Here is a 19298-nt window from a genome sequence, read left to right on the forward strand (position 1 = left end):
AAAGTGTGTTACTTCGACAAATGTGATACCTACCAACAAAACCAATGGAGCAAATCCCATAACATTTTCACATGGAAATAGCTTTTCATGATATTACCTTTATTTAACTAGGCAAGTCAGTTAAGAACAAATTCTTATTTTCAATGACAGCCAGTGGGTTAACTGCCTGTTCAGGGGCAGAATGACAGATTTGTACCTTGTCAGCTCAGGGGGTTTGAACTTGCAACCTTCCGGTTACTAGTCCAATGCTCTAACCACTAGGCTACCCTGCCGCCCCATATAGCCTACAGTTGCCTATATGTGGTGTTCAATGCAGGCCTACACTGCATGAAACTTTTAAAAAACGTTTTTACATTATGAAGGGCTTGACATGAATTAATTCGTTTTTTACTTGGTCTGTAACACATAAGTGACTTTAAATTGCATTGTATTGTGTTGTATGATACAAAAAAATACTTTACAAAATAAAATGTATTATTATTAACACACAGAGAATTAGACAATGCAGGCTAACCCTCTAGCCTGTCTCAAAATACAACACTGCCCCTTTAATTAAGACATAAGCTTTTTCCTTGGCTGTTTTTCAAAGACAGCTTGAAATGTGGCCTACATGTTTTGTGCTCTTGTAGGAAGCAGTAACTCCCCATTGCTGACCTATACTTATCTAGAACTGGGCTAATAACTCGCTAACTAGCAAAGAATGTCAACAAATGTGTACACACGCGACTCTGCGCTCTGATCTGAAAAGCCATTCACTTGCAGTGATTAAAAGACTGCTCGTGGGCTACCCCCACCAATATAATTTTACTTCCTTACGCTCTGGCTCTGCCTACAACAAAATCACAGACTCAATGTTGCAAAGTTAGATTTGTTTTGGTTTGTTGCATTGAAAGGGGGCTGATTTAATGTTTATTCGATTACAGAAAAATATTTGATCTATATAGTGCAAACCAATGGGGCGAATTTAGTGAAGTTCAATCTCTTGCATCTCTGCACAGCATGGCATTTGTTCTGCCCAGCAGTCCTTGAGGAGCACAAGCCGTTTAGAAGGAACATTGATCAACAGCCTGATCAACTCTATGCGAAGGAGTTGTGTCACGCTGCATGAGTCAAATGGTCTTCACACCAGATACTGACTGGTTATCTTATACAACCCTGCCTTTTACGGTATCTGTGACCAACAGATGGGGTGCAGAAGTCTAAGGCACTGCATCTCAGTGCTAGAGGCGTCACTACAGAACCTGGTCCGATTCCAGGCTGTATCACATCCGGCCGTAATTGGGAGTCCCATATGGGGGTGCACAATTGGCCCAGCGTTGTCCGGGTTACGGCCATCATTGTAAATAAGAATTTGTTCTTAACTGACTTTCCTAATTAAATAAAGGTTAAATATATATATATTTTTAATCTGTATTCCCAGTCATGTGAAATCCATAGATTGAGGCCTAGATTAGATTTCCTTATATTAACTTTAATGGCATTTAATGGCATTGTTAAGTATGAATACATATCAATGACGACTTCACAGCGACACTTGTCATACAAATCCTTAAGTTAAAGATACAACTTTTTGGGCGACGAGACCAAATTCACATAGAAATGTGTTATAGATATTTCATTCTCATTAAAAACAAGTCTAAGAAGCGGTAGTTGTGCAAATTTCTATGCTTCCCGTTCTGAAGTTTAGTTTTTACGTCTTTTACTTTCGGTTTTATACACCAGCTTCAAAAAGCTGAAAAAACTATATATTTTGGGTTATGGAAAATATATTTCATAGCGGTTAGATTGTACAATGATACCCTACACAATGACTGCTTGTTTTAATAGACAAACTATTTAGCAACCAGGAAATGGCAGAGTGATTTTTAAACACAGAAGATGTCATACAGTATATTTAAATGGTCTTTACTTTTATCTCTATTTTAATGTTAAAAAATTATATTTCACCTTTATTTAACCAGGTAGGCCATGTAAGAACAAGACCTGGCCAAGATAAAGCAAAGCAGTGCGACAAAAACAACAACACAGAGTTACACATGGAATAAACAAATGTACAGTCAATAACACAATAGAAAAAAAGTCTATATACAGTGTGTGCAAATGGCGTGAAGAGGTAAGGCAATAAATATACCATAGTGGTGAAGTAATTGCAATTTAGCAAATTAACAGTGGAGTGATAGATGTGCAGATGATGATGTGCAAGTAGAAATACTGGTGTGCAAAAGAGAAAAAAAGTAAATAAAAACAATATGGGGATGAGGTGGGTAGATTGGATGGGCTATTTACAGATGGGCTGTGTATAGATAGCTGATGTTTAAAGTTAGTGAGGGAGACATAAGTCTCCAACTTCAGCGATTTTTGCAATTCATCCTAGTCATTGGCAGCAGAGAACTGGAAGGAAAGGTGACCAAAGGAGGTGTTGGCTTTGGGGATGACCAGTGAGATATACCTGCTGGAGCGCGTGCTATGGGTGGGTGTTGTTATCGTGATCAGTGAGCTGAGATAAAGGTGGAGCTTTGCCTAGCAAAGACTTATAGATGACCAAGAGCCAGTGGGTCTGGCGACGAATATGTAGTGAGTGCCAGCAGACGAGAGCATGCAGGTCTCAGTGGTGGGTGGTACATGGGGCATTGGTGACAAAACGGATGGCACTGTGATAGACTACATCCAATTTGCTGAGTAGAGTGTTGGAGGCTATTTTGTAAATGACATCGCAGAAGTCGAGGATCGGTAGGATAGTCAGTTTTACGAGGGTATGTTTGGCAGCATGAGTGAAGGAGGCTGTGTTGCAAAATAGGAAGCTGATTCTAGATTTAATTTTGGATTGGAGATGTTTAATATGAGTCTGGAAGGAGAGTTTACAGTCTAGCCAGAGACCTAGGTATTTGTAGTTGTCCACATATTCTAAGTCAGAACCGTCCGGAGTAGTCAAACTAATCGGGCGGGCAGGTGCGGGCAGCGATGTGTTGAAAAGCATGCATTTAGTTTTACTAGCGTTTAAGAGCAGTTGGAGGCCACGGAAGGAGTGTTGTATGGCATTGAAGCTCGTTTGTAGGTTTGTTAGCACAGTGTACAAAGAAGGGCCAGATGTATACAGAATGGTGTCGTCTGCGTAGAGGTGGATCAGGGAATCACCAGTAGCAAGAGCGACATCATTGATATATACAGAGAAAAGAGTCGGCCCGAGATATTAACCCTGTGGCACCCCCATAGAGATTGTCAGAGGTTAACAGGTCCTCCGATTTGACACACTGAACTCTATCTGAGATGTAGTTGGTGAACCAGGCGAGGCAGTCATTTGAGAAACCAAGGCTATTGAATCTGCCAATAAGAAAGCGGTGATAGACAGAGTCGAAAGCCTTGGCCAGGTCGATGAAGATGGCTGCACAGTACTGTCTTTTATTGATGGCGGTTATGATATCGTTTAATACATTGAGATTGGCTGAAGTGCACCCGTGACCAGCTTGGAAACCGGATTGCACAGCGGAGTAGGTACGGAAATGGTCAGTGATCTGTTTATTAACTTGGCTTTCAAAGACTTTAGAAAGGCAGGGCAGGATGGATATAGGTCTGTAACAGTTTGGGTCTAGGGTGTCACCCCCTTTGAAGAGGGGGATGACCGAGGCAGCTTTCCAATCTTCAGGGATCTCGGACAATACGAAAGAGAGGTTGAACAGACTGGTAATAGGGGTTGCAACAGTGGTGGCGGATAATTTTAGAAAGAAAGGGTCCAGATTGTCTAGCCCAGCTGATTTGTACGGGTCCAAGTTTTTCAGCTCTTTCAGAACATCTGGTATCAGATTTGGGTGAAGGAGAAGCTAGGGAGGCTTTGGCAAGTAGCTTGCGGGGGGTGCGGAGCTGTTGGCTGGGATTGGGGTAGCCAGGAAGAAAGCATGGCCAGCCGTAGAGAAATGCTTATTGAAATTCTCGATTATCGTGGATTTATCGGTGGTGACAGTGTTTCCTGGCCTCAGTACAGTGGGCAGATGGGAGGAGGTGCTCTTATTCTCCATGGACTTTTTTTATTTTTTATTCTCCATCTAACTTTTGGAGTTAGAGCTACAGGATGCAAATTTCTGTTTGAAAAAGCTAGCCTTTGCTTTCCTGACTGACTGCGTGTTTTGGTTTGACTTCCCTGAAAAGTTGCATATCGCGGGGACTATTCGATGCTAATGTAGAACGCCACAGGATCTCTCTGAAGTATGTCTGTAAAGGCCGCACTAGGACATCCTTCCAATTGATCCTTAATGGCTGATCATTAAGGGTGATAAGGGTAGGCAACAACTTATCTGCCATGCTGATCCTCAACACGGGGGCCCCTCAGGGGAGCGTGCTTAGTACCCTTCTGTACTCCCTGTTCACCCACAACTGCATGGCCAAGCACGACTCCAACATCATTAAGTTTTCTGATGACACAACAGTGTCCTGATCACCAACAATGATGAGACAGCCTATAGGGAGGAGGTCAGAGACCTGGCAGTGTGGTGCCAAGACAACAACCTCTCCCTCAATGTGAGCAAGACAAAGGAGCTGATTGTGGACTACAGGAAAAGAAGGGCCAACACGGCCCCATTCTCATTGACAGGCTTTATTGGAGTGGGTCGAGAGTTTCAAGTTCCTTGGTGTCCACATCACCAACAAACTATAATAGTCGAAACACACCAAGACAGTCGTGAAGAGGGAACGACAATGCCTTTTCTCCCTAAGGAGACTGAAAAGATTTGGCATGGGTCCCCAAATCATCAAAAAGTTAGACAGCTGCACCATCGACAGCATCCCTGACCGGTTGCATCACCCACCACCTGGCAACTGCTCGGCATCTGACCGTAAGGCGTTACAGAGGGTAGTGTGTACGGCCCAGTACATCACTGGGGCCAAGCTTCCTGCCATCCAGGACCTACACCACAGTTCAAACATTTGGGGTCACTTAGAAATGTCCTTGTTTTAGAAAGAAAAGCTCATTTTTTGTCCATTAAAATAACTTCAAATTGATCAGAAATACAGTGTAGACATTGTTAATGTTGTAAATGACTATTTTAGCTGGAAAGGGCTGATTTTTAATGGCATATCTACATACGCGTACAGAGGCCCATTATCAGCAACCATCACTCCTGTGTTCCAATGGCACGTTGTGTTAGCTAATCCTAAGTTTATCATTTTAAAAGGCTAATTGATCATTAGAAAACCCTTTTGCAATTATGTCAGCACAGCTGAAAACTGTTTTCCTGATTAAAGCAATAAAACAGGCTTTCTTTAGACTAGTTGAGTATCTGGAGCATCAGCATTTGTGGGTTCGTTTACAGGGTCAAAATGGCCAGAAACAAATAACTTTCTACTGAAACTCATCAGTCTATTATTTTTCTGAGAAATGAAGGCTATTCCATTCGAGCAATTGCCAAGAAACTGAAGATCTGGTACAACGCTGTGTACTACTCCCTTCACAGAACAGTTCAAACTGGCCCTAACCAAAATAGAAAGAGCAGTGAGTGGGAGGCCCCTGTGCACAACTGAGCAAGAGGAGAGGTACATTAGAGTGTTTAGTTTGAGAAACAGATGCCTCACAAGTCCTCAACTGGCAGCTTCATTAAAGTATGTCAACAGTGAAGAGGCGACTCCGGGATGCTGGCCTTCTAGGCAGAGTTGCAAAAAAAAGCTATATCTCAGACTGGCCAAAAAAAAGTAAAGATTAATATGGGCAAAAGAACACTGACACTGCCTATGGACTGGACCATGCACTGTCACTAGGGTCGTTCACAGACCTTTCAGGGGGCAGGCACTCAAAATTTGAAAAGGGCATCCCTCCCCCGTAAACAAAATAATATAATTGTACATGCTAGTTAGCTAGCTTGATTTATTTTACTGATTGTTATTTACCTCGTGTTTCTGCCTCTCTCTGCTGCGTGTATCAGCCAACTAGACTGAATATTGATGATGATGATGTAAGCTAAATGATGTGTTATCAAGTGTTAATCAAATGTTATGCTGCTGTGGCAGTACTGTTGATAGTCAAACTAGATAGCCAGCTACACACACTTGACTGATGACCACATCTCTCAAGCCATGAAAGTTTGGATACCAGGCCCCTGCAATCTCCATATGGGGCAGACTGGGAATAAGGTACAGAGAGCTGTTGTAGCTCTACGTGAGTAGAGGAGGACCAGGTTTGACAGATGTTCTCTGATTTAGACAACAGCTCCCTGCTCATTCAATGCTATTTTCCTGCCCTTGTAGTTCAGATTACAGCCAAATTGTGTTATAATATTACATATTTTGGGTGATGTAATCTAGCACCTGCCAGTTAAACCTGGGTTACATTCAATACTTATTTGATTGGTTGAACATAAACAAATGTTTTCATGCAATAAGATACCTCCAGAGATTGTCCCCTGGTGGTGGGTGTGGTAAAGCCTCATGGGGGAGACTGGTGAGTTGTTTGTTGCTGTCATCAGGGGCTGGGAATTGACTTCATCATGACCTGTGAACTAGAAATGTTGTTACACCCTCTATAAAGACAATATATCTTTTAATTTACTAGAATCTTTAAAGGAGCACTCCGCAGTTGCTACATCAATTGTTTAACATATAAATTAATTATATGTACGCATTGATTCTTGAAGAATGTAACTTATAAATGCCTCATGAACTTAGTTCAACTGGTGTACCCCATCAGAACCCAAAATATAAGCTTGTTTTACTCCAATGTTTGTAAACAAAGTAAATGTAAACATCCATTAGCTGTCTATGAATTGGAGAGTGGTTACATTTCTCCAGCCCAATCTCTCAGCTTTTTACTCAAACAGGGGCGGGGAAAGCTTTGTTATGATTTTAACTGCTAATTGCTGCTTTAAAACAGATTTGCTAAAAATGAAAAATAAGACAAACCTTGAATTATGTCATCATACTGTGAAAAATGAAAACTTAGATCAATGCCAAAAATTTGAAGTGAAGATGGATATAAAATGCAAAAGAGCTGAAATAGAATGTAACAATCTGTAAAATGTCTATTTCATGTACTGTACTGGAACAGTCGAGCTGACTTTGAAAGGAAAGGCATGGAACATATACAGCACCTGGCAAGTCCAGGTTCAGTCCGAAAACTGACCTCAGGTACAAGAATAGCTTGATGGGTCTGCAGTCTGGAAGCTGCTCTTGTGACCGGTAACGAACTGTCACTGAGCTCATGGCTGCTTGTCCCTTTTGAGGAAAAAAGTGTAGCCTTACCGTGTACTCTTGTTTGAAGAGACAAACCTTGATCGCTGCATCGGACTGTGTCTCTTGTTGCCTCTATCTTTCCTCTCTCAGGTGGGTCATCTGAAGAATGTATGTCTAAATCAGAATTTGCTCTTAATTTACTTGTCTGGTTAAATAATGGTTAAATACATTATAAAAACTCTATCTATCTGGGTTAGGCTTATGCAAGACGTGAAACAGTGATAACAGTCTGAATCTGGACAGATGAAGAGAGAGAGAAAAAATGTATGTCTATAAAGGCAGGAATCCTGCATACGTCATATTTTCTCCTGCTCAGTGAGAACAGCGGGTCTATTCTATGTGTGCAGCATCCCATCTCAGAGTCTGCATGCCAAATAGCACCCTATTCCCTATATAGTGCACTAGTTTGGACCAGAGCCCTATGGAGCCCTAGTCAAAAGTGCACTATAGGGAATAGGGTGCCATTTGAGGAGCCTCCAGAGACTTTCCATGACTTTCCAGGTATAACATAACATCCTGGTTTCTCACTTTCACTGGAAGTAAAGACACAAGCCAAAGACATATGTCCCAAAAGTGCTGTCTGTGTTAACTAAACAAAATATTTGAATATTATTTTATATTCATAATAATCATTGTGTTATTATCTTTATTATAATCAGGATATCATACTTTTCAAAATTGTTGTTTTCAATTTCATCATGATCATAATAATGTAGAAATAGTGCATTTGTTGCCATCAAACGTGTTGCTAAACTGTGTGTGTGTGTGTGTGTGTGTGTGTGTGTGTGTGTGTGTGTGTGTGTGTGTGTGTGTGTGTGTGTGTGTGTGTGTATGTATGTGTGTTAAAATCTCTTATAGAATAGCCAATTTGAAACGTAGTCGCGCGCCAGCAACAGTCTGGCATTTAAGGGGTTAATGCTCTGTCACGTGAACAGTTCCCTGTCGCTTGAAGTATTTTCCTTTCCAAAATAATAGTTTATAATTGTAGCAGCCTAATGATGGACTGTCTGTTACCTGTCAAAATGTTATCTGTTATCAAAACACATTACCATGTTCTTATTTTGACCATGCATCTTATATTTTCGGCAACAGGAGCAAACGATCAAGAGTTCGGCGAAAGCAAAAGCTCGGGGTGGATTCTATGTGCTGCCAGTAGGGAGTTGGGCCATGTGCTGGGGTTTTAGCAGTGGGGAAACACTCTTTTCACGCCACTTCGATACCGAAGTGACTTCGTAGCAGGTTAGAATTTACGCTGCAGGTTAGGAGAACGAATTTAGCATGTTAAGAAACTGGAGAAGGTGATGTCGTAAAGCAGAAAGTGTCGTAAACCAGGTGCAGAGGGGGAGGGAGGGAGGTGGAGTGGAGAGAGGAGTGGGGTACGGGGGGAGGTGGCGAGAGAGGAGGTGACTCGCCCCGACAGGCATTATTCAGACAGAGCGAAAGGATCATGGCGGATGGCCCCAGGTGTAAGCGCAGAAAACAGGCGAACCCGAAGAGGAATAACGGTAAGCCAAACTCCGTAAACCGACGGGAAACGATTAAGTGAGATGGACTACGTACTTTTGGGTTCATTCAACTGTGTTCGCCGACTTTGGGACTTTTCTGACCCACGTTTTAGGGAGTTGAAGTGCTGGAAAGTAGTACGTATATTCAAATGTGGTGTGTACCGTTATACCTGGCTCGCTTCTCTCCGCCTAGCGCAGCGGCGCTGCCCGAGCGTACCGTTATACGCACCTATCATCCCGTGGATTTGAGTGAGAGACTGATTTTGTTCCTCGATCCAATTTTCTTTTACGGTCACTTGTCACCTTGTTTTTATAAGAGACAAGATGCGATGTGTTATATTTGTAAACAGAAATCCTGTCGTTTGCTACGCTTTTGCTCAACAAAAACTTCTAAGCTAACAGGCTAGCAGCTTGCTAACTTGCTGTCCCAGACATTCAGTTCAGTTAAACTCAGCCACCTGTAATTTTACTGAAAAATTACGAGATAATGGTAATAGCTAGTTTGTCGTGTTTTGCTACAGGTAGCAGAGTTCTTTGAATGCATAGTATATTCTTCCATTTGACTTTGTAGACTCACTAGTTGCATGTCATTCTGGACTTGCATTAGGCCTATATTAATAGATAAATAAAATACATTTAATCGGGCTTGTGTTGTGATTTGGGCAGCAACCCCTTCTATTATCTGCACGCAACACTGCTTGATGCATTGTTGTCGAGGGGTTTGTTAAGGAAGGAGATCTATCTTGTACAAAGTATTTTGTCGTATTAGTCCACTTTTGTTCATTTCGATTTGAATACATGACACTCAGGCTTCTAGTGGTCTCCTTTTTAGGTAGCATAACTTTGTTTTGGTCTTAACCGATCCGTTTTACTTTACATTTTAGTCCTCAAATTTCGCTTCTTGAATAGCTTGATGTTGATTTTAATTTGTGGAAGAGAAGCTGATATATTGCCTAGGCTAGTACTTACCTGTTATGCTGGGTGGTGTAAGCAATGCATGAAAGAAATGGGCGTCACACAGCCCATAGCCTTCCTATGTGTATGAGCAACTGCTGCAGTCTATATAAGGAATCGAGTTATGTAGCAGCAACAGCGCAGCCTGGACATTCTGTCTAACGACCCAAACTTCACGTGAATGAAAGGTAACAGAACATAATACACTGCACGAATTTGTTTATTTATTGAATAGTTCAATTGCTACATGAGCATAAACAGGCTAATGATACTCAGTTTGCTAAATTAACAACATTATACCTACAATAGCATACAACGACAATTGATCTTTTCGATGTAGCCTAATCATTCACTTGATTTGATGAAGTTTGTCAGCAAATTATTGTAGCTTGGATTCCACTTTAGATTTGATCAGAAAAGAGTAGCTCCCTCTCATTGGAGGGTATCTTACCTGTGTTCTACCTATCCTCCTCACTTTCACTCTACCTACCGGCCAAACAAATATTATAGGTAGTACCGTTATTCGAGTAGTGAGATGAGGGCTGGAAACAGGAAAGCACATTTTCCTGTGGCCGCTGACGACACAAGATGTGACACAGAGCTGAGCGCCGTGCCGCCCAGGCAGCGTCCGTGCGCAGGCAGGAGCCATCAACATGTTCACCTGAACAGTGAAAACGGGGCTCGCAAATGTCCTCCTATAAAACCCTACCTGCGGCATTTATCTTTACGGTATTATTGGCACAGATTGGGGGAAACATTTGTTTATTTTAAACCTATCTTCATTCTAGAGCAGACGAGGGAAAAGACTCCAATATACGCTGCAGAAAATGGCAACTTGTGCAGGTAGAAAAACATTATGGTTGTTTAGTTTATCCGTGCATATCAGCGTCAGTAGATTCTTGGTTTCTCACTGTTGGTTTTGTTCTCGCGGGATTTTTCACTCATAAACATGCATGATGATGTCCAATTTGTTGATGTTTGATTATGATGGTTTTTGTTCCGTTCTTTTTCTTTTGTCGAAACAAGTGATGTATAATCTACTCTAGTGTAGCCTACCGCCCTGTGTGTGTCACCGTGCAGGCAAGGGAAGAATAGGTTGTGAAGGAAAAGGAAAGCAGTACACAAGGTGGTGGCGAATGCGAATGACTCCGTTATTTCCTGTAATAGATAGCAATATTGTGAAACAGACAGCACACACCTAAATGTTTTCCATCTATTGTTTTCAATTATATCGTTATGCAATTTCCGAGTGGGTCGATGGAATGGAATGGCGGTGTGTACCGTTACTGCAGTGAAGGCGGGGCTGCTGCTTTTTATGTTATGAGACGGCCAGGTATGCAAGGTGATGCAACACCTATAAAGGTGCCTCGAACTATGTCGTTTCTATATTACTGTGTCATTTTTATTGTTTTAATATAAGTCCAGTCTGTTCGATCACGTATCATTTATGATAGCAATGCATGCTTAGTGTTATTCTATAACGGGCAGTGGTCATTTTGACGGTTGACCGCGGGCCATAGGGTTGAGGTGCAAGTCTTCATGGTGTTTTATTTTAGCCTACACCTTATGTTTTAAACCCTTCAGTGTTATTTTTGTCATTCTGTCATTTTTTATTGTTTGAAAAATAAACATTGTCCCGCTTCATATTAATAATTTGTGTTAGGCCTACATTTTCAATTATTAATTACATATTGGACTGATGTGATATTCTTACGTTATTGATGCGTGATAATGGAAAATAACAGTGTTCTTTCATGAAGCTCTCCCTCCCGGTAGCAAATCAAAAGATGTTAGAGCAGGCAGGGTGTCACGTGGTGTCTCTCCCCCGTACATGGGAGGTTGTTTCCATTACCTTGATGCTGTTTCTTCTCGGGTAGTTGAATCTTGTAGTTAAGCTGCTATTTCCATCTTGTAGCCAATTATGGTATCATAGCCTACTTCAGATTTTGGGACTTATTCTACCAGCTGTTGGAGAGACTAGTATGCAAGCACATTGGTGTGTATGTGTGGTGTGTGAGCAAGACCTCCTGCTAAGGTACAGTTTATAAGAACCAAGGCTGCTCAGTGCACTGTCTTGACAGGTGAAGGTTTGGGATGCATCCCAAATGGTGTCCCAAATGACACCTTATTCCGTATATAGTGCACTATGTCGGGATATGGTGCCATTTGAGACTCAGTCCTGATATGATGCCCCATGCAGCTGTAAAAATTGGGGCGTCAGGTTCAGAAACTGGCAGCAAGGAGGACGGTGTGTGTGTGTCCTGGCTGGGTTAAACAGGTGCTGGCCATCCCTAAGCGTGCTGCTTTTGTCACGTCTCTCTGCCGAGGCTGTAATTTTAACACTACAATTTGGGAATAGAGGAATGTGGGCCCGTGTTAACATACTTCACAGTATAAACACAGCCTTCTCAGCACTGGCCCTGTAGCAGCTTAGGATTTCACTTAGACTCACTGTCTATGTCCCAAATGGCACCATAGTATTCCCTATGTAGTGCACTGCTTTTGACCAGGGCCAATAGGGTTCTGGTGAAAAGTACTCTATGGAATAGGGAATAAGGGTGCCATTTGGGACTAATTGCACCTGATTAAAGACGAGCTAAATCCACGTGTAAAGTCACACCCTCAATGACTGCCTAGATGTTACAAATTGTTTCTGATAGTGGTGTCTAGATATAAATTATTTAACAGTGTGTTTTGAGTATTTAAATTAAAGCCATTCTGCTTTGACTTTGATGTAGCTGCAACTGGCAGCTGGCTAAATCTAAATTGGCCCAGTTGATTATAAAAGGGGCTAATTCACACTTTCAATGGCAGTGATTTGCCACAGTAGCCCTAACAGTGTTGATTGACCTGTGACCGGAGACATAAAATTTCACTTTCCCCTTATCCTAGACCCTGAGGGTGTGTATATATAGTATGTGTGTATGTATGTATGTGTGCTTGTGTATGTGTCCCTTTAATGAAATTGTGCTGAGGAATAACAAACCCCACCTCTCTACTTTTATGGTAAAGGGGAGGTGAATCTAGACTGGGGGAGGGGCTGCTGTGGCTAATGTGTGTGTGTGTGTGTGTGTGTGTGTGTATGTGTGTGTTTAGGAAGGTGGGAAATGTCTCTTTTCCCCTGGGCTTTGCGTGGCTCCTCGCTACTTTTATGGCCTCGCTACTGTATATAGCCTCTCTATACTGTTATGTTTCACTGTCTTTTTACTGTTGTTTTATTTCTTTACTTACCTACTGTTCACCTAATACCTTTTTTGCACTATTGGTTAGAGCCTGTAAGTAAGCATTTCACTGTAAGGTCTACTACACCTGTTGTATTCGGCGCACGTGACAAATAAACTTTGATTTACATTTAATTTTTTATATTTTTTATTTCACCTTTATTTAACCAGGTAGGCCAGTTGAGAACAAGTTCTCATTTACAACGGCCAAGATAAAGCAACGTAGTATGTTATGAAGAGTGATCAGATGATTTGCAATTAATTGCAAAGTCCCTCTTTGCCATGCAAATCAACTAAATCCCCCAAAAACATTTCCACTGCATTTCAGCCCTGCCACAAAAGGACCAGCTGACATCATGTCAGTGATTCTCTCGTTAACACAGGTGTGAGTGTTGATGAGGACAAGGCTGGAGATCACTGTCATGCTGATTGAGTTCGAATAACAGACTGGAAGCTTCAAAATGAGGGTGGTGCTTGGAATCATTGTTCTTCCTCTGTCATCCATGGTTACCTGCAGGGAAATACGTGCTGTCATCATTGCTTTGCACAAAAAGTGCTTCACATGCAAGGAAATTGCTGCCAGTAAGTTTGCACCTAAATCAATCATTTATCAGATCATCAAGTAGAGAGGTTCAATTGTTGTGAAGAAGGCTTCAGGGCGCCCAAGAAAGTCCAGCAAGTGCCAGGACCTTCTCCTAAAGTTGATTCAGCTGCGGGATCGGGGCACCACCAGTACAGAGCTTGCTCAGGACTGGCTACAGGCAGGTGTGAGTGCATCTGCACGCACAGTGAGGTGAAGACTTTTGGAGGATATCCTGGTGTCAAGCAGGGCAGCAAGAAGCCACTTCTCTCCAGGAAAAACATTAGGGACAGACTGATATTCTGTTGGAAGCTATTTTGTAAATGACATCGACGAAGTCAAGGAACGGTAGGATAGTTCATTTTAAGAGGGTATGTTTGGCAGCATGAGTGAAGGAGGCTTTGTTGCGAAATAGGAAGCCAATTCTAGATTTAATTTTGGATTGGAGATGCTTCATGTGAGTCTGGACGGAGAATTTACAGTCTAACCAGACACCTAGGTATTTGTAGTTGTTAACAAGTCAGAACCGTCCAGAGTACTGATGCTAGATAGGCGGGCGGGTGCGGGCAGCGCCCGGTTGAAGAGCATGCATTTAGTTTTACTAGCATTTAAGAGCAGTTGGAGGCCACGGAAGAAGTGTTGTATGGCATTGAAACTCGTTTGGAGGTTTGTTAACACATTGTCCAAAGAAGGGCCAGATGTACACAGAATGGTCGTCAGCGTAGTAGTGGATCAGAGAATCACCAGCAGCAAGAGCGACATCATTGATATATACAGAGAAACGAGTCAGCCTGAGAATTGAACCCTGTGGCACCGTCATACAGACTGCTAGAGGTCCGGACAACAGGCACTCCGATTTGACACAGTGAACTCTATCTGAGAAGTAGTTGGTGAACCAGGCGAGGCAGTCATTTGAGAAACCAAGGCTAATGAGTCCGCCAATCAGAATGCGGTGATTGACAGAGTCGAAGGCCTTGGCCAGGTTGATGAAGACATTTGCACAGTACTGTCTTTTATTGATGGCGGTTATGATATCGTTTATGACCTTGAGCGTGGCTGAGGTACACCCGTGACCAGCTCGGAAACCAGATTGCATAGCGGCGAAGGTACGGTGGGATTCGAAATGGTCGGTGAATTTACATGAATTAATGTGTGGCAAGGCTTAAAGGAAAACTCCATGCCAAAAAACTATCCTTTGATGTTTGTTTCATTAGCCCATTATTGATACAGTCCCGAAATGTTTTGCATGTCAGAAATCAAGTTTTCAAGGTATATAGCTTTCAAAATACCACATATGATGCAAAATGCATAATTCCGGCAATATTTCTGTATTTTGAAAGGTACCCATCTTGAAAACTTGATTGCTGACATGCAAAACATTTTGAGACTATATCAACAATGGACTAATGAAACATATACCAAAATATCGTTTTTGGGTGAAGTTTTCCTTTAAGCACTTGTTCCTTATTGTGAGTATTTTGTGTTGAAATGAAATGATGTAGCCACTAGCCAGATAACACTTAGATTATTACTGTCCAGCTTGTTTGTGAGAGATGGCTTAATTATTCAGATGAAATAGGCTAATAAGGTTATTATTGTGTATTAGGTTTACAGGAACATTTATATCCATGTTAACAATCCTAAATTCTCAAGTGATACAAAATACGGAACTGCAGTGTCATATTCATCAGTGCACACTGTAACAATATGTTCTGCAACAGAAAAACGAAAACAATGGTTCCTTATTGGACACGTTCAGATAGTAGTCCTTCCCTGTTTTGGTTTCCATTTAGTTCCTAGTGAATTTTTATTATCATATTTTTTATTAACCTTTATTGAACTAGGCAAGTCAGTTAAAAACAAATTCTTATTTACAATGACAGACTACCAGAAGGCAAAAGGTCTCCTGTGGGGACGGGGGCTATGATTATAAACATAGGCTAATTCTCAACCCTCTGAAAGAGATCTCATCCAGTTGTAGGCCTAGTTCTAATGTCCCGTCAGCTAGGCTGTGATCAATGTTTTTCGCTGTTACCAGAACAGTTTAGGCCTAGGTAGGCTTTTTATAATGTCAAACTATAGGCTTATCTTAATTTTGAGTTAGTACAGTTGGAATGATTTGAGAGTAGGTTGGACTGATTTCTTACAGGCTTTCTTCCAGAGGCCACCAAGTCATTGTTTGAGAAATTTCAGTCCAGAAATAACATGTTTTTCTTCTCTCTCTCTCTCATGCACTAGCTGGGGCTGCATGTAGCCTAGTGGTTAGAGTGTTGGGCCAGTAACTGAAAGGTTGCTAGATCAAATCCCTGAGCTGACAAGGTAAAAATCTGTCAATCTGCCCCCGAACAAGGTAGTTAACACAGTGTTCCTAGGCTGTCATTTGTAAATAAGATTTTGTTCTGAACTGACTTGCTTAGTTAAATAAAGGATTTAAAAAAACTAGCTTCATTCAGTCATCTGAATACCAGCAATAGCCTATAGGTGCGTTATTGGGTCTTGTGATGGCTTAGGCTAAGCTATTGTGTGCTGGATTTAGAGTGAAATAAGGCCCAAGAAGGCCCCTATGTCCAAAATGGCACTTCATTCCCTTTATAGTGGGAATATATTGGCCCCTAGTCAAAAGTAGTGCACAAGATAGGGAATAGGGCGCCATTTTGGACGCGTCCCTAGTTACCTTTGTAATTGACTGGCCTCCCTCCTACCTTTAACCTCTCTGGGATCGTTCGGGACGCTAGCGTCCCAGCTCGCCAACAGCCAGTGAAATTGCACGGCGCCAAATGCAAAACAACAGAAATCTCATAATTAAAAATCCCCAACAATACAAGTATTTTACACAATTTTAAAGATACACTTCTCGTTAATCCAACCACAGTGTCCGATTTCAAAAAGGCTTTTCGGCGAAAGCAGAACATATCATTATGTTAGGTCAGCAACTAGTCACAGAAAGTATTCAGCCATTTTCCAACCAAAGAGAGGTGTCACAAAAAGCAGAAATATAGATAAAATGAATCACTAACCTTTGACGATCTTCATCAGATGACACTCCCAGGACTCAATGTTATACAATACATGTATGTTTTGTTCGATCAAGTTCATATTTATATCCAAAAACCTCAGTTCATAAATGCCTCCAAAACATCTGGAGAAATTGCAGAGCCACATCAAATAACATAAATAACCATCATAAACTTTGATGAAAGATGCATGTTTTACATAGAATTAAAGATAAACTTGTTCTTAATGCAACCGCTGTGTCAGATTTAAAAAAAGCTTTATGGCAAAAGCACAATATTCTACAATCTGAGAACAGCATTCAGCCACAAAAGCAAGCCATACAGTTACCCGCCAAATTGTGGAGGCAACAAAAGTCATAAATAGCATTATAAATCTTCACTTACCTTTGCTGATCTTCGTTGGAATGCACTCCCAGGACTCCCTCTTCCACTAGAAATGTTTGTTTTGTTCGATTACGTCCATATTTATGTCCAAATACCTCTGTTTTGTTTGTGCGTTTAGTTCACTATTCCAAAGGCACAATGCGCGAGCGCAAAATCCAGACGAAAAGTCAAAAGAGTTCCATTACACTTTGTAGAAACATGTCAAAAGATGTTTACAATCAATCGTTAGGGTCTTTTTATAATAAATCTTCAATAATATTCCAACCGGACAATAGCATATTCATTACAGAGGAAAAAGAAGGAACGGCGCGCCAACATGACCGCGCAGTAAACAACTGATTGGCCTCAGCCCAGTCCACTTGTTGAAACAGCTCTTATTCAACACCCTTCCACAATAGAAGCCTCAAACAACTTTCTAAAGACTGTTGACATCTGCTGGAAGCCTTGGGAAGTGCAATCTGGCCCCATAGACACAGCATATTGGATAGGCAATCACTTAAATTAAACTACAAACCTCAGATTTCCCACTTCCTGGTTGGATTTGTCTCAGGGTTTTTTGCCTGCCATATGAGTTATGTTATACTCACAGACATAATTCAAACAGTTTTAGAAACTTCAGAGTGTTTTCTATCCAATACTACTAATAATATGCATATATTAGCATCTGGGACAGAGTAGCAGGCAGTTTACTCTGGGAACCTTATTCATCCAAGCTACTCAATACTGCCTCCCTGTCACCAAGAAGTTAAAGTGTGAGGCAGAAAAAAGAGTCCATTCACAGGCAATACTGAGAATGGGGAACTCTCTTTCTTTCACACTCGGCTGGTGGGAAACTCTCTCCTTGTTTTCATCAGCTCATTTGCAAATCCTCCCATGCTCTTTATCATGGAAGCCTCTGCAAAGAATATCGAGTTAGCGAGGCACTCCATTCCAGGAAGTTATGAAATCATTCGAAATCTCACTAGCTACGCCTAGGCTCTTAGCCCCTCTGGGCATTATGTCTTCCTGGTGGTGGTCATTGAAATACAGTAGTTTATATTGTGATATCTGTCTTCACTAACAGGGTTCACTAACATTATCCAAAACCATAATACCAGTAATAAGGAGAGGCAAGGACTCAGTGTTAGAGTGGGATGGCTGGGGAGTTGACAGTACAGAGGAGCTGTGATGTAGCGTAATGAGGGATCATTAGCTAGTGCTAACAGCAGCTATGGTGGTTTTGGTGCTGCTATCTGCTGAGTTATGAGCGGAGGGAGGGAAAATGGTGGAGGGAGGGAAACTGATGAAGGGAGGGAAACTGGTGGAGGGAGGGAAACTGGTGGAGGGAGGAAGACTGGTAGAGGGAGGGAAACTGGTGGAGGGAGGGAAACTGGTGAAGGGAGGAAAACTGGTGGAGGGAGGGATACTGGTGGAGGGAGGGAAACTGGTGGAGGGAGGGAAACTGAAGGAGAGGGGGAGAGAGAGACAAAGGGAGAGAGAGAGAGGTGGGTGGGTGGAGGGAGAGAGAGAGACCTCCCAGCAGCAGGCACCTTTGCCTCAGCCCAGCCGCTTTCTGTTGTGTCCGAAATGGCACCCAATTCCCTACAGTGGCAAGAAAAATTATGTGAACCCTTTGGAATTACCTGGATTTCTGCATAAATTGGTCATCAAATTTGATCTGATCTTCGTCTGTCACAACAATAGACAAACATAGTGCTTAAACTAATAACACAAAAATTATTGTATTTTTCTTGTCTATATTGAATGCATAATTTAAACATTCACAGTGTAGGTTGGAAAATGTATGTGAACACCTAGGCTAATGACTTCTCCAAAAGCTAATTGGCGTCAGGAGTCAGCAAACCTGGAGTCCAATCAATGAGACAAGATTGGAGATGTTTGTTAACTTCTTGGTGCTACCCATCCCGTTAGCGGGATCATTTTTGTCAGCAACCGCTGAATAGCATAGCGCAACAGTCAAATAATATTACTAAAAAATATTCATATTCATGAAATCACAAGTGCAATATTGCAAAACACAGTTTAGCCTTTTCTTAATCCATCTGTCGTCTCAGATTTCGAAATTATGCTTTACAGCGAAAGCAATCCAAGCGTTTGTGTAAGTTTATCGATAGCATAGCATAGCATCATGTACACTTAGCATCAGGAAGCTTGGTCACGAAAATCAGATAAGCAATCAAATTAATCGTTTACCTTTGATGATCTTCGGATGTTTTCACTCACGAGACTCCCAGTTACACAACAAATGTTCCTTTTGTTCCATAAAGATTATTTTTATACCCAAAATACCGATGTTTGTTTGTCGCGTTATGTTCAGAAATCCACAGGAAAGAGCGGTCACGACAATGCAGACGTATATTCCAAATAATATCCATAATGTCCACAGAAACATGTCAAACGTTTTTTATCATCAATCCTCATGTTGTTT

At 41.6% G+C, this 19298-nt stretch overlaps 1 protein-coding gene across 1 annotated transcript in view; it reads left to right on the plus strand.

The window, feature by feature from the left end:
• Positions 1-8563: 8563 nt before the first annotated feature.
• Positions 8564-19298, plus strand: part of LOC110509192 (zinc finger E-box-binding homeobox 1) — a 96482-nt gene continuing 85747 nt past the window's right edge. The window contains exon 1 of the mRNA XM_036967070.1: positions 8564-8717. Within this exon, the coding sequence (XP_036822965.1) occupies positions 8660-8717 (58 nt within the window). The 5' untranslated portion in view covers positions 8564-8659. The remainder of the gene's footprint in view (positions 8718-19298) is intronic.

The sequence above is a fragment of the Oncorhynchus mykiss genome, chromosome 28, assembly GCF_013265735.2.
Source record: "Oncorhynchus mykiss isolate Arlee chromosome 28, USDA_OmykA_1.1, whole genome shotgun sequence".
In the NCBI taxonomy this organism is placed as follows: Eukaryota; Metazoa; Chordata; class Actinopteri; order Salmoniformes; family Salmonidae; genus Oncorhynchus; species Oncorhynchus mykiss.